Source organism: Anguilla rostrata, chromosome 7 (genome assembly GCF_018555375.3).
Source record: "Anguilla rostrata isolate EN2019 chromosome 7, ASM1855537v3, whole genome shotgun sequence".
NCBI lineage: Eukaryota > Metazoa > Chordata > Actinopteri > Anguilliformes > Anguillidae > Anguilla > Anguilla rostrata.
The window spans coordinates 10,823,398-10,839,069 of NC_057939.1; the positions used below are offsets into that span (position 1 = coordinate 10,823,398).

General features: G+C 44.7%; 2 protein-coding genes across 2 annotated transcripts in view; one reads left to right on the top strand and one right to left on the bottom strand.

Moving 5' to 3' along the window:
• lamb1a (laminin, beta 1a) overlaps positions 1-2,090 on the top strand; it is a 28,987-nt gene extending 26,897 nt beyond the window's left edge. Inside the window, exons 30-33 of the mRNA XM_064342742.1 lie at positions 222-363; positions 649-825; positions 1,255-1,414; positions 1,601-2,090. Coding sequence (XP_064198812.1) covers positions 222-363; positions 649-825; positions 1,255-1,414; positions 1,601-1,740 — 619 coding nt within the window. The 3' untranslated portion in view covers positions 1,741-2,090. The remainder of the gene's footprint in view (positions 1-221; positions 364-648; positions 826-1,254; positions 1,415-1,600) is intronic.
• A 174-nt stretch (positions 2,091-2,264) lies between these two features.
• On the bottom strand, positions 2,265-10,366 carry dldh (dihydrolipoamide dehydrogenase). Its single transcript, XM_064342745.1, has 14 exons — positions 10,222-10,366; positions 8,843-8,918; positions 8,594-8,673; positions 8,129-8,197; positions 7,696-7,765; positions 7,475-7,575; positions 7,122-7,265; positions 6,792-6,893; positions 6,216-6,406; positions 5,607-5,777; positions 5,048-5,237; positions 4,104-4,241; positions 3,547-3,636; positions 2,265-2,987 (listed from the first exon to the last, which is right to left on the bottom strand). Exons 1-14 carry the CDS (start codon positions 10,258-10,260, stop codon positions 2,922-2,924), a joined length of 1,527 nt encoding a protein of 508 aa, XP_064198815.1. The 5' UTR covers positions 10,261-10,366; the 3' UTR covers positions 2,265-2,921.
• Positions 10,367-15,672: the final 5,306 nt, after the last annotated feature.

Below are 15,672 nucleotides of genomic sequence, written 5' to 3' on the forward strand. Positions count from 1 at the left end.
GAAAGGGGCAGTGATATAAGGGTGAGGTTAGGACATGGGGCAGGGATAATAGTGGTCAGGTTTTTATAGGAAAACCAAGGTGAGGTAGGGGCAAGTGTGCCAGACTTGCATACTGCACACACAGTAGATGAAATCACGATTCCACCGGAACTGAATCCACATGCTGTGTCCCCCGTATATTGTGCTGTGCAAGATGCTGAACTGCCGTGAATGTGCTGCAGCAAAGAGGCTACAGACGTGAGGGACACGGCGAACATGGTGAAGGAGGCTCTGGAGGAGGCCGAGCGTGCTCAGAACGCAGCGTCGGAGGCTATCGAGCAGGCCACAACCGACATCAAGGGCACCCAGGACCTGCTCACCTCAGTGAGTCACTTGGGATCGGGGGGGGGCTGCGTGAAGCAGGGGTGCCCAACCCTGCTCCTGGAGATATACTGTCCTGTAGGTCTTCACTCCAAAACCAACAAAGCCCACCGCATTCAACAGCTAGAGATCTCACTGGTGCTGCTAATTAGCAGAATGAGGTGTGCTACATTAGGGTTGAAATGAAAGCCTATAGGATGGTAGGTCTCCAGGCACAGGGATGGGCAGCCCTGGTGTAAAGGCTGTGCTGTATGGGGCTGTGTAAAGACAGTCTGTGCTGGGTCGCAGGTGGAGTCGGAGACGGCGGTCTCGGAGTACAGACTGAACAACGCCACCCAGAGGCTGCAGCAGCTGGAGAGGGACGTGGCCCTGCTGAAGCAGAAAGCCATTAGCAACACGTTCAGTGCCGAGCGGGCAGAGAAATCCACCGACTCCACCAACCAGGTCGCAGAGGACGTCAAAAAGGTGCGTGCCTCCCACTGTGCGCGGGTTTAATGCTAATATGCTGGGAGACTCACACAGTCTTACACAGGGACCTAAGCAAGTGGACATTCATCAATGCTGTTCAGGTTATACTAAAAACATGAAACTGCAATGCCTGGCTTGGATCCATCACATTAGCTTACCAAATAATCTCAACAGTTTCCTTTAGCAAATGCTACTGTACTCATTTGTGTAAGATTTTTTATTTTAGTAATTATCCTATATATATTCTAATTTAACAACTGGGCATTACAGTACAATAATGTAGCTTATTATGGTTGAGTTAAAGGTTACTTTGTTTTTAATTTCCCCCCCCCCAAGATCACATTGTCATGGACTGTTAATTTATTCTGCTCTTGCGCCCTCTGGTGGTCGTTCTGTATGATGACATGACCGTTAACTCATCAACAGGAGCTGGACACAGAGCTGAAGCAGAAGTACAGCTCGGTAGAGGATCTGATCACACAGAAAGCAGAGGGCGTGGCTGAAGCCAGGAAGAAGGCGGAGCGGCTGCAGCAAGAGGCTAAGGAGCTGCTGACACAGGCCAGCAGTAAGCTGCAGCGGCTGAAAGGTAACTGTGGACACACACCTGGACACCTTTAAAATGCTACCCATCAGCAGCTACTCCAATGCAATACACACATGCTCCCACAATGAAAAGTCACTGTCATACACACCCTTTTCATAGTGCAGTCAACTGCACATTTACACAAACCCCCCACGGATACCTCACCAGAGAAAATCTCGTTTTTTTCAGAGCTAGAGAAATCTTACGAGGAGAACCAGAAGACTTTAGAGGACAAGGCCAGCCAGCTGGTGGAGCTGGAGAAGTCTGTGAAAGACCTCCTGCAGGAGATCAGTCACAAAGTGACCGTCTACAGCACCTGTCTGTTTTAACCTTCAGTGCAAGACTGCTAAATAACCCTCGCACCCGGTGTATCAAATATTTAAATTTTATACCTCACCCACAAAAAAAGACTAACCCATTTTCTGATTAAAACCTATATGGCAACAATGTGAAAACTATATTGAAAAACAAATTTTCAAAAGCGTATGCATTTAAAAAGCTCATAAGCCAAAGTTTTTAAAACTGAAAAAGAATGTAAACGTTTTAACCAAGAGACTGCAAAAATGTTTTTTTTTTTTTTTAACTGAAACTTATTTTTTTGTATTGTATGCAATGTGAGAAGGCACTCTCACAATTAACGGACCAAAGTTGATAAATAAAGCTACCCCTTTAAATGCAAGTCTCTCCGTGTGAATGAAGCCTTTGCACATTTTGACCAGAGCTTACAATGATCATAACCAAATAGCCAAATCACCCCTGGTTGGACCAAGTCTTATCGCCCCCTGGTGTTCGGTTCTCCTCACTGCTCAAACGGAGAATGGAGACTGGTAGATTAAACAGAAGTTCCACACCATCACGCTTTGTAGTTTTTATTTCTGTAGTTCTGTCTGCACGATTTGTAAACCATGCACCTAATAACCCAAAAACCCAGTTTGAATATTGTGTTTTACAGTCGTACATACAAGCCTGGTGTTTAAAGGCCAAAGCCTTTTAGCATCAGTCATCTCCATCTCTCACCCAGAGAAAAGGGATGGGTCCTTGAGCCCATCTCAGCTGCGACTTCAAAGTCCTCTCTAATGTCAGCGGGAAGTACACACACATTTGAACATTTTAAAGTCGTTTCTTAAAACAGTGAAACTATGAACAGTGAAAGCGTAGCTCCCATCAAACGCTTGGGGATTAAGAATTTTGTACACGGATCAATTGACGACAAGTCTTGGGTAAATGAACTGGAAAGTGCTGCGCTGTGGGGCCACACAAGCGCACTGTGGCCTTAGGCCTCCCCCTCCCGCGTGAGAAAGGAAGGCTGATCCTCAGTCCTGGATTCAGGGCCCAAACCCCTTTTTTTTACCGAGAGCATTTAAATAACATAACTAGTTTCGGTGCAGGACAGAGGGGTGCTCGGTGTATGTGCGCGCACCGTCCACCCACAGGGCCTGTTCCCCACGAATGTGCGTGTGTACAGTTCAGACTTCAGGATATATATGTATGTACACAGGCTGACGCAGCTTTAGAAGTTAATCGCTTTTCCAAACGAGGCCGCTAGGTTGGCTTCTCGGAAGGCTTCCGATACAGTCTGAAAGAGAAGAAAGGCAACGGTTACCCCTCAGGCCTGTAATCATTTAATATGCACACTCATCTGCCTTCAGGGTTTCTACTCAAATTAAACAGGACTTTAAGCAACTCTGAAGCGTGAAGGAATAATGCCACCCTGCCAGTGCAGGCCTTGATATTAATAATAAAAATAATAATAATAAACGTTATTTGTATAGCACCTTTCATACAAGAAATGCAGCTCAAAGTGCTTTACAATAAAGAAATTACATGCACCGAGTGGCATGGCCCAATAGGAGTTAAACTAGTGAACTGGCAAGAAAGAGTGGTTCCCCAAGATTCTGGCAATTTACCATGGCTTAAAGGCCAAATATATATTTAACCTGTTTCCTAGACATTTAAAGAGACCGATGGTGGGAGCTCTATGCTTTGTTAGATAACCTTGTCTAGGGCGAGTTGCACAGCTTGCACATTATTGCACAGCATAATTAGTTTGGGGATCCCTGCTTTGGCCCTGCCCCCACATTAATCAGCAGCCTCCTATTGGGCCATGCCTAATGAGGTGAGGGCTGTGGACTCACCGGGTGGGCGTGGCACACTCGGGCGATGTCCTCGCACGACGCTCCGTACTCCATGGCCAGCGCAGCCTCGTTGATCATCTCTCCCGCGCCCTGCGCGCACACACACACACACACCGGATGTGAGCAGGTCTGTAATGCAAGTGCTAAGCAAGCCCAGCCCAGCCTGACTTTAGCCTTCCAGTGAGAGGAAGCCCCAGAGCGTTATGTCTGCTGGCTGAGGATACAACCCAGCGTTTGTCCCGGCGTATATCCATCTGCCTTTTTACCCCCAAGAGAACCTGCATTTCAGTTTCTAGCTCCAGGAAGAGAGAAATGCGGACGGTTTCCAAAACCCAGTCTTAAAAAGCATGCGTGTCAAACTTAAAGCTAGCAGGCCAGATGCAGCCACCCACTAATTTTGATCCAGCCCAACATATCAACCCAGATAAATCAATTTGGGCCTGTGAAACAGTGTGGACCAGATAAATCAATTTGGGCCTGTGAAACAGTGTCTCCCCCTCCTCCCCCCCCCCCCCCTGGCATGAAAGAGAATCCCGCGATTCCCGTCGGACACTCACGGATCCCAGGATGTGAGCCCCCAGCATCCGGTCAGTCTCCTTGTGACTCAGGATCTTCACCAGCCCGTCCGTGTCTGCGTTGGTCTTCGCCCGGCTGTTGGCCGCGAACGGGAATTTGCCGACTTTGTACGGAACGCCCTGTGGAACGGCATTTCCAAAATAAAATTCAACAGACATTGCTGGCCCAACAAAAAAAATAAACAAACCGCTTACTCACGTATAGACAGTCTGTAGCCATCTAGCTCATCCACGCAACACAGTGACATTCACTCAGCCTTGAACGCAAGCTGACACGCATTTCCCAGCAAACACAATCAGCAGGAAGGCATCGCCCACTTCTCTGCACTGTGTAATAGAACACTGATTTAATGGTGTAAATAATGAAAAAAACTATTTTAGCAAAAATAAGGCACATGAATTATGTATCATGCATGTTCTAAACTGTGCCTCTCTGTATGTGACTGTCTGCTTGTATTTTTAATGTATAATCTGTTGTAACCACTTTTTCCTGTTTCTCTGCTAAGCCCCTCCCAGCTCCTCTTAGGGAGGCGGCAGTAGACCCCTCTCCTCTTATCACCAAGGCCAAACATCACGCCAGCAGACCAGAGTCTGTGTGACCCAAAGTAACCAGGTCTGTGTGACCTTAAGTATTTTTTTTGGGGCTTTTCAGCTTTTTATTGGACAGAACAGGGTAGAGAGACAGGAAGAACAGGGGAAGAGAGAGGAAGAGACGTGCGACAAAGGGTCGCGCGGTCGGACTCGAAACGCCAACGTCGCGGCTCGTAATGAGCGTGTGGACAGTGCTCTACAGGCTACGCCACGAGACACCTCCGACCCACACAGCCCAGGCTAACAACATGTGAGTGGAAAAGTACTGGTGTGAAGAAACGAAGGAGTGTGTGTGCCCCTTAGAAAGTGCATTAATTGAACACAGGAGCGCCCACCTCCTCCTTGATCTGCTCCTCGTTCTTGCCCACCCATGCCACCTCGGGGTGGGTGTAGATGACGGAGGGCACGCAGTTGTAGTCGATGTGCACGGCTCCGCCCGCCATGCCCTCCACGCAGATGATGCCCTCGTCCTCCGCCTTGTGCGCCAGCATGGGCCCCGCCACCACGTCGCCGATGGCGTAGATGCTGCAGGACGGGAGGGCCAGGGGTCACAGGTCAAAGGTCAGGGTCATGCGGCTTCTCAGAGCTTAACTATTCCACATCTACCCACAATCCAACAGCAATATTTATTTTTAATATGCATCACATGTGGATGGTTAACTGCCAGTGACCAAAGAGCGAAATGGGACTTCTGAGCATTGCCGTGGACTTCCCAGAACTATTTATAATGTAAGCACTGCATGTTTTGGTTGCTGGAGCCTTTCTACTGAACCCCAGAGGAAAGGCAATATGCCTTCAGTGTAAAGAGCAGAAGTACGTGGCTAATAAAGCTACGAGGCTAATGGCTGCTACACCAGGGCAGGTTAAGCCTGGGGAGAGGGGCGCGTGGCGTACCTGGGCACTTTGGTTTGGAAGCGGTTGTTGACGGGGATTCTGCCCCTGTTGTCCAGCTCGATGCCCACCGCCTCCAGGCCCAGGTTCCCGGTGAAGGGGCGTCGGCCGATGCAGACCAGCAGCACGTCGCACACCAGCGTCTCGTTCTTCCCCCCGGCCGCGGCCTCCACGCTGAGGAGGAAGTACGCGCAGGTTAGCAGCGCGACGCTAACCGGCTACCTTTTCAGCCACAGTCAAAACAGCTGACCGCACATGCTCAGGTCTGTTAACCGGGTCACAAAACGCCAGGCGCAAATAAGGAAGTGCAGCCAAGGGGTGTCCATTTCCAACCCCCTGAGGGACTGTGGTCAATTGTGCTTCAACTTAATGATTAATTTATCTTGTTATCTATTACACAAAATAAAAGGTTACACAGTCATTGTGACAAACATTTACGTACAGTATATGCATACAGTGAATTCATTGTTGAGTTAACTCTGGATTAAAAGCAAGTGAACATGGCCCTTCACTCCCTTTGGAAGGAGGTCCCACACCCCGGTCTGTGGGGTAATTCTTAATTATCCATTACTGCATGTCAGCGCAATAGCTTGGTTAGCAGGCGGGACTCACGCCACGTTGATTTTTCCATCCGCTGTCTTGGTGGCGCCCATAACTTTGGTGCCCAGTTTGAACTTCATGCCCTGCTTCTGCAGGATGCGCTGGAAGTTCTTGGAGATCTCCATGTCGATGCCCATCCCCCCGACGTGACCCAGGAACTCCACTGCGGTGACCTTAGAGCCCAGGCGCTGCCACACAGAGCCCTGGGAGGGGAGGCGGTCCGTCAGCAGCAAAAATTAACATGCGTGGGCGGGGTCACGGTATGTGTGTGTGATGTCATAATGCAACCAGCTGTCTTCACACACTCCGAATGCAAATAACTGATTAGCAATTCTATATACAGTAGACCCTCAGAGATACAAAGCTTTGGAGAATGGTGTTTGGGAACTTAAAAAGAGAAGTTAAAGTGCTCCAAGTCACATCTTTAAGTTTTTATTGGCAGTCAAGCCGAGACAAGTCCGTGCCAAAAGAAACGTGCATCTGCCAGTAAAAAATTTAAAGACCTGACTGCGAGTGCTGTTCTTCTCATAAGCAATATACATTCCGTAGATGAACAATAAATGAGTCACTTGGAGAGGTTCCACTCACTAGCTCCACACCAATGACTCCAGCACCGATCACAATCAGCTGTTCTGGAACACTCTTCAGGGAAAGCGCCCCGGTAGAGGAGACCACGGTGTCCTCGTCTATCTGCGATAAGACCATCAGAGAAGAGCGTTACTGCTCCAAAAAACACCAAAACACTTCCTTAAGACAAGGCCCTGCTGACAACCCACTGGTGTTGACGCGATTCAAATTCAAGTTCAACACATTTACTTATAAATATGATCCAAAACCTGGTATAAGCTCAAAGTCCTCAGAAGCATGATCAAATATCAGCTCGTAATCAGTGACTGGATCTGTAGTGGTGACCTGTACCTCAATTCCAGGGAAGGGTGTGACCTCTGACCCGGTAGCGATCAGGATGTTCTTGGTGTTGATGACCTGCTGGCTGCCGTCGCTGGCCGTTGCCGTGACCTCATTCTTGCCTGTAATTGCCCCAAAACCATTCACGTGTGTCACCTTGAAAGATTAGCAGGGAAAACAGTGACCACAGTTACTGCTTTGCAGAAGAAAAGAAAAAAAGTCAAAATAACCAAGTGTTAGGTAAGAATATTTTCTCTTTGCAAAACAGGCAGCCTTAGAATTATAAGCAGCCTCCCAAGATCTGGCTGTTTGATAACTGTACTGCACCCTGAGCGTGTTTTAAATGAGTGCAGCCTGCGACTGACCTTGTTCTGTTTGAACAGGTGGGCGATGCCCCCCGTCAGCGCTTTGACTGCCCCACTCTTCTGTGACATCATCTTCTCAAGATTCAGCGTGAGGCCTGAGACTAAGCCAAACAAGACAGAGCAGGTTAGCTGGATCAGCAGCACATGCAAAGAGAACCTTGGTAGGGTTCAATACAACAACACTGCAAGACTGAAAAACCAGGAGGTTATTCTAAACTTACTTTCAATGCCCCTGCTCTGAAAGTCCTTCCCATGTGCCAAGTGATACAGATAGGAGTTGTTCAGCAAAGCCTAGAAAACAATACCACAGATAAAAATGACTGAATGCCTATATTTCACCCTCCAACTGATTAAGAATCCACCCCCACTTAGACAAGCGCCATTTTCCCCATGATAGCTTTAACAACCTACAGTATCTCCTGCAGGACACACTATGCAACAACCTACAGTATCTCCTGTAGAACACACTATACAGCAACCTACGATATCTCCTTTAGGACACACTATGCAACAACCTACAGTATCTCCTCTAGGACACACTATGCAACAACCTACAGTACCTCCTGTAGAACACACAATGCATATTGGTATAACTAATTAAACAAGTCACACAACTGTACAAATGTACACAACCAGAAGGAGCACGGTTTTCACCTTTGAGGGAATACAGCCAACGTTCAAGCAGGTTCCTCCGAGAGTGTCATTCTTCTCCACACATACTGTCTGAGGTGATAAGCATACGGGATAGATTATACAATTTATTAGCTCTGAAAATCATATTATTACAACAAAATAGACCTCTTACTTTACGACATCCCGGTATACCAGCACTACTCAACACCAGGTCTCTCGTGCTGCAGTTTCTGCAGGTATTTGCTGCAACCATGCACTGCACCACCAGATTTCACCAATTATTCTACCTCCTTGGTGCAGGAAGTAAGCTCATTAGTGAAATCAGACAGTGCAGTGCATGGTTGGAGCAAACACCTGCAGACACTACAGCCTGCAGTACCTTGAGTTGAGTAGCAGTGACAAGCACATGTTCCAAGGTGACAAGTGGCTCACATGGAATTTGAACTCACAAGCTTGCGAGAACGGCCCTGACCTACACAGAATTACCTTGAACCCAAGCTGGGCCGCTTTGATGGCAGCGACGTATCCTCCAGGCCCCGATCCCACCACCGTGACATCGGCCTCGACTGCAAGACAGACCAACCAGACTTTGTTCTCGTTTCACACACGCACACAAAGATTTCTCTGTGTAATTGATGAGATAGTGTCCGGTTCGAACCAGCAAAAAGAACCCGCAGAGATAGGGCAAATGAACCAGGTGTGATTATTAGATATTAGAAAGATAGGTAGTCTTACTTTGTGCTTTGTCAGCATAGGTTCTGACTGATAACACTGCAGCTCCATGGAGTTTGGATGGCAGCTGATGACCCCGCTGAGAAGACAATGTCACGTGCAAAGAATCTTTCAGACTGATTTGGGATTTCAGATTCAAGTACATTAGGCAACTGAATTAGCTTCATATGGAACTTCATAGGAACGGCAAGGCACTTCGTTGACAACAATACAACATGAATGGAATGCAAAAAAGGCACAATTAGCCAGTCAATAACAGGCCACAAATTGCATGTTAAATAATGAGATAGAGGCCAGCTATATGACGGCTACATGCGATATTACATAATGTCTCAGATGTATTAGGTACCATTACAGAATTACTGTCATTTACTGGTTGTCAACATTTAAGCGGTTAGAATGCATTTATTTTAAAATTCAAAACTTTCACGTAAGGAAAAGCAGGCCAGAGCTTAACTATACAAAAAAGGGCCTGTTCGTGGTGGACTGCGCGTGGCCCTCTCGGTTCTGTTAAAACCCCAAAAATATATCCAGCTAGCCAACTGTTCTCAAGAAAGAGTAACATACAAAACGACACTTGAATTAGTTCGCTGCCCAGCGAGATTATTAACCATTCTCTTCATGAGTTCGGTTAGAACACAGGACAGATCTACGGCTTATATACATCTGTGGTTTCTCCTCCAGCATCAATGAAGCGTCACTGCACTAAAAGGAAATTGTTCATTTGTGCGTTAAGAATTGCTTGACTCTCAACAGTAGCTACAATCCTCCTGAAATGTTGCATGGTTATAGCTACAACGTAAAAACCTGACTTTCAATACAGGCTAAAGGAAACTAAGCCACAGAGACTGCGAGGCCGTGGTCGGACACTGTCATCACAGGTGAATAAATTAATCCTTCTCTTCCTGGTACATTTTCTGTATGACACACGCGCCACTGCCTAGCAATGCTTGCGGATATAAATATTTTCGTTAATTCAACGTTATCGATAGCTAGCCAACTACCGGACAGCAAGCTACCAGCAGGATTTTGTGGATGACATTTCTCTGGCTAACTTCAACTAAGCCTAACACACCAGCGATCGCTAGATAGTTACAAATCGAAGCAAGTGTGAGCTAACATTAGCGGACTGCTGTCAGCTAGCTTGCACACACGCAAGTCCTGATGCTATGCATAATTATTTGTCAGCTGGCAGCAAAAGTACCACACTGGTTTGCTACGTGGCTAGCAGACGTTAGCACAGAAACGCTACGTTAGCCAGTTAGCTAGGCCTTGTAATGCATCAGTCAACAATGATAAAAAGCATTACAGAAATCATTTCAAACTGTCTGGCTATTAAGAATAATTCTAACCGGTTCTGACGAAAGTTTATAAGCATTTACCTTTGCTAGAGTACGATATAACCAGTTCCAACTCTGCATTTTTCCTGTCTGTGCCGATCTTTATGGCGTAACCTACAGTGCGTCCAAGGACTCCTTAATGTGCGCTTGCGCATTATGGATCTTCGTCGCCTCCCTCTGACGTAGTGGACTACCGTCTTTGGGTTTAAAAAATTTTTTTTAAATGTAATTCTGTTTAACATCGTGGCTTCTGTGTCACTCTTGATTTGAGAATGGTGCCAAGCCTTGTTATAAGCAACTTCAGTAGTTCCGCTGTTCCCAGCCGAACGATGTACTAGAGTGCCTGGACCAACCCTAGCGTACATTCAAGGGTAAATCCAGGTACTTCATGAATGGGTCATTCAAGGATTATTTTCATGTTCTGTATTACGCGCATAGAGGTTATTGTGCCAGCCACCTAACAGAAGCATGTCCCTATTCTAACTACTGCACTTATTAGGGATAATACATTTAATATGAGAGAAGATGTTCATTAAGATTCCTGGTCATGGAATTTGGAAATGCTTTCATAGTATTTTATGAACATCCCTGACCAAGCTTGAGACATTAACTATGTGCATTCACCATCACAAAACCATGTTATTCCTGATATAAACCACTATTTGATATTCAGGTCATGTTTCTTTGATGGTTTGTCATTTTCAGTAGCTAGTGAGAACTCTAAAAAGCCAGATACATGACCTCCCTTCACTCTGCCTCTGTGTTTCCAGAGGAAGGGCTCTCTTGTCTAATTTGTATTGTGGTCTGTGGTGGTTCTGCGGTCTGTACAAGTATTGTGAGATTTGATGACTAGCTGTTTTCGACTCCAAATAGACTCACTTTTTGCAAAGACTGGGGTTATTATAATGGTCACTTATAAAGGAGCCTTTTCAGTCAACTCACCCAGGAGCCCAAACGCATTAGTGTTCAGTGTCTGTGCCATGATTGGCCCTTGTCAGGATGACATCAGTTGTTGTGTCATCTCTGCTCACTGCTTTGGAACGGTGCAATGAACATGTCACTCTCTGCCAAAGATCAGAGAACAGACCTCCATAAAGCCCACCCTGGGGTGCTGATTGGGTCTGAATGGGGCTCAGTGTGAGCAGAACTTGTAGAACTGTCTAAAAAAGGGCAGAACCAGAGGGGAAGAGTGAATGCAAACCCTCTGTGCAACATCAGTGAATAGGTTTGATGTGCTGTTGCCATGGTTTCTGCCAATCCACCAACAATCCATTGAGGAGTTTCAGATAGCTTTCAGAACTGCAGATGAACCCCTGATGAGCACTGATGTATAATTTTGAAAGAACTGTGATTTGTCATGTGAACATAATATGTCTTTTAAATTTTTTATTTATGTATTTATTCATTCATTCTTAACTGCACGTATGAATCACTTAGAAGAATACATTTGTCAAGTCCTTAAAACTAATGTCGTTTCAACAATAGAAGTGATCTTAATCTTGCATATTTGTGTGAGAGTACTTTTTACAACGTTTTATGTTCCTCTAAAATAGCATCTTACTATATTTACAAATGATGTGGTGCTCTACTCTCGTGGTTCCATACTTTTGAACTATGTTGTATTTTCCAGGCATGAACACTAGATGGTGCTGTTTAAATAAGATATAAATAGCACCTGAGTTCATGTAAGGATTCCTTTTACATCCACTCCAGTGTTTTGGGTTCAACAGTGCTCTGCATTCAGTGTTATGCAAAGCATTAGGTTGTAATTATCTGTGAATAACAACGAAAAATAAGCATTTTACATGGCAAATACATTTTGTTAAAATACTAGGCCAACTAAACTAAATTGTTAAAGGGGGTGTGGAGTCTTTAGGGATTAGCTAAAGTGGAGCACTCTTTTCTTTACAGATACATGCATTTTTTGTTACTGTATCACACAGGGAAAATAAACAATAGCAGTCTCCCTTTGTGAGCCTACAATGCTTATTCTGAACTAGTCATATGATCTTTACATGTTTGCTGAAGAAAAATACTTGGGCTTTGGTCATATGAAACGAGGTAATGATGGACATGCATGGCTGTCCTAGTGAGGTACTTAACTTGATTTGGTTCTTGCGTTCCCTTAGTTGCCTTGACGAAAAGTCTTAAACTGATATGACTGGAGGATATTGGATGACCACTTGAAATGTTGGAAAATCTCTCCTCACTGTTGAACGATCCTTCTTGAAGTACTGCTACTGAATGTATAAATAATGGACAGGTTCTGTACAAAAAGATTATGAATTATTGACAACCAAGCTTCTACTTCCTCTTATGTATATGCCTGTTTTAATTAGCTGGGGTGGATTATCAGTAATCAGTAATTGATATTCTATGTGACTTTATTGATGTCGACGCTCTTACTGACATCATTAATTATTTTGCTGCTGTTACTCTGAACAAGAGCTAATGTCACAAAATTTACTGCTTATTGAAAGGCAAGAGTCTGGACCTCCATGATAGTGGTCCTTATGGCGAACAATTAAAATGATTTTCTTTAAATGCCTATGTTTATTTCCTTAATTTTAGCAATCACTGGTCTTGGCAGTGTCAGTGTGCACCCATTGAAGGATGTTGACACTTGTTGAAACTTGTGCACTAATCCTCACTCCCGCTCCCTCTAAAAATTTCCTGGTAGCTGATAAGTGTTTCCCAAGAACGCAAGACAAATGGTTTGAAAAAAACAATGTTTTCAGTTATGTAATTTAGAGAAGCAGCATACCACTGCAAAATACTTTTTAGTGACTTTAGTTACATTGGCTACATAAATGTGATTATAATTCTTCATAATAATGAATTCAGATTCGAGTAGAGATGCAAAAAAAAAAACATATATATTAATTGAAAACAATTTTAAGGTATACATTTTTACATTTTTTAGTAAAACTATCAGGTGCCAAGGCAGTTACCAATGATTAAAATCCATATTTGAACTGAAATGGGTAAACCAGAGAGAAGTATGATTATACATTCCCGAAATACACATTTTATCTTTGAAGAACAGTCAAGTTCAGTTTTATTTAATGTTTTAAAATGCATTTATAAACCCTGGTCACATTTCTGAGGGAGGAATAAAAAGAAAAGGGCGGGATAATTAATGAGGCGCCTTTTGATTTGTAGTGTAAAACTGCCAGCACAGATGTACTGGGCAAAGGGATTAGGACACCCCCTCTGTGACGCACTCTAAATGTCCTTTTCTCCCCTCAGAACCCCCCCTCCATTGAGGCAGGACAGTCCTGGGTGTTAAGCTGTGCAGATGCCATAGAGGCCGTTGTACAGCATGACAATAGGGCTCTCTGCGGGCCAGACAGACGATGTGAGAGGGGAGCTAATTCTGACACCCCCCTGCCCCCACCCCGTCACCCCATGCTTTGTCACCCCACTTTTGTAACTGTAAATTGGGGTGACTGTAACTGTAAAGTAGAGCCCCCCTATGAAAATATTAGTATATAACAGGATGGGTTTTCATAGTTATTTGTTGTTTTGATTATCAGATGTTTTTTGACTGATTAGACGGATAGAGAGAGGGAGGGGTTCGCTGTAATTTGCCATTGTTTTACTTCCGTGGACATGCACAAAAAAGAGCATATTCTAAGGTTAATTGTGGCTCGGAATGCCATTGAGTTTGGACTTTTTTATGCAAAGTCCTTTGTGCGAGGGCTGAGGAAGTCCATTGTGGGGTGGGACACCCTGAGAAAGAGCGTTCAGGGCTGTTGTCTGGGGGCGCTTCTGCTCAAACTCACCAGTGAATGGCTGAATGCCATCGGAAATAACTATCCCATGGCTCCACAATATCTGCGGAGCTTTGAAGATTAAAATCGGGGAACACAAAAAAGGGATCCTTGCAGTATTAATTATGCATACGTGATTATTAATTATGCATACGAGATTCTTGTTTTTGGCGAAGATTTGGCGCTATTTTTGTGCATTACAGACGAAAGGAGAAGAAAGAAAGAAAAACACTAGAACACCAACACAGATATTTCTAATAGTGGCTTTACATTTTGATTCATTGTGTGGATAGTTCAGGGCTTGTGCGCACAACTGACTGAACCCAACAACGTGCACAAGAAATACAAAAATTCTACAAAAAGGGTATAACTGAGTGCTCGGATATCAGGCCTTGCAGAATTAAAATGAGGAAAATTGGAACCTTTTGTTCGTATTTTTAGATGAGTGGTTCGCCTGCTCTGCTAGGCCTTTCCCCCATGGCTTGCCTGTTGCTAGGAAACTCAGACACACTAGCTGAGTTGCGCCGGCACTTTGAGTGGAGCAGAGACTGCTTCTGAGTAAAACTCAATCAACTCACAGAAAACTGAATGTGTAGCTGTAGTCACATCAATATTTTGCGATGCTCTTGTCCTGTGGTTCTTTTCAAGAATTTTAAGTACAAAAGTCAGAGAGCTTCAAGAGCGCTCTCTCTCTCTCTCTCTCTCTCTCAATGTCATTTGCCTACAGGGTGCATCCTCTAAACCTGGTTAAGATTATTGGTGCTATGAAATTACTTGAGGTGTAAAACACACTGCTCTAGGCAGATTCCAGTGCATTGCTTTTGAATAAATTAACTTGAGTTTAGCATCAGAAGTGAGTAACAAACTTAGCAACAGAACAGATGAGTCAATATTTATTGATTAGTTGGACTGTATGTCCTGTGCCTTTAGCAAGTGTCAGTGTCCTCAGTGATCAATCCCATACTGTGATCTGGAATAACATTTGACACAATTCCATTAACAATTGTTTAAGCAATTGTTAATGGAATTGTGTCAGATTTTTTGAAATGGTGGTGTTGTATAAATTAGAATATTATTTATTCTACTTGGCACATTTATTTATTATGTATATTTGCATTTGTGATGTGTTGAAATGTTTAATTTGAAACTGTAGCATTTTGAAGATACGATTATAGAATGAATGAATGAATACTTCTTTGGCTTCACAGATATTACTGCCTTCAACGAAACAAACTCCTGTCTGAAATTGTGGGTGAATGTGTTCAAACAGCAGCTCTTTGACAGTGCTGAATTGAATGGACTTGAATGGCAGCTCATTAGCAGAAGAGCCTCAGCGCATTCCTCTCTCTTTATTAACAAGATCAGTGGCTGGGCCTCTTTTTCTCCAGTGTGTGTGTGTGTGTGTGTGTGTGTGTGTTTGGGGGGGGTGGAGGGAGTCCACATTCTCTCCCCCATTCTCTGAGTCTCAGAGACACGCAGCTGGGTCAGGCTGCCACTGGGGTGTAGATGAAAGGAGCTCTCTCTCTCTCTCTCTCTCTCCCACTCTGTCTGTCTGTCTCTCTCTCACCCTCTGGACTCTGTGAACCTGTTGCTGTATGAAAGACCTCTGATTTAAAGCCACTCTTCGGGCAGCCGAACTGGAGGCCTGTGTTGCTGGTGGCACACAGAGGTCTGTGCTTTCAGGTCCTCAGACTGAGGTTGGGGAAGGACACACAGCCCT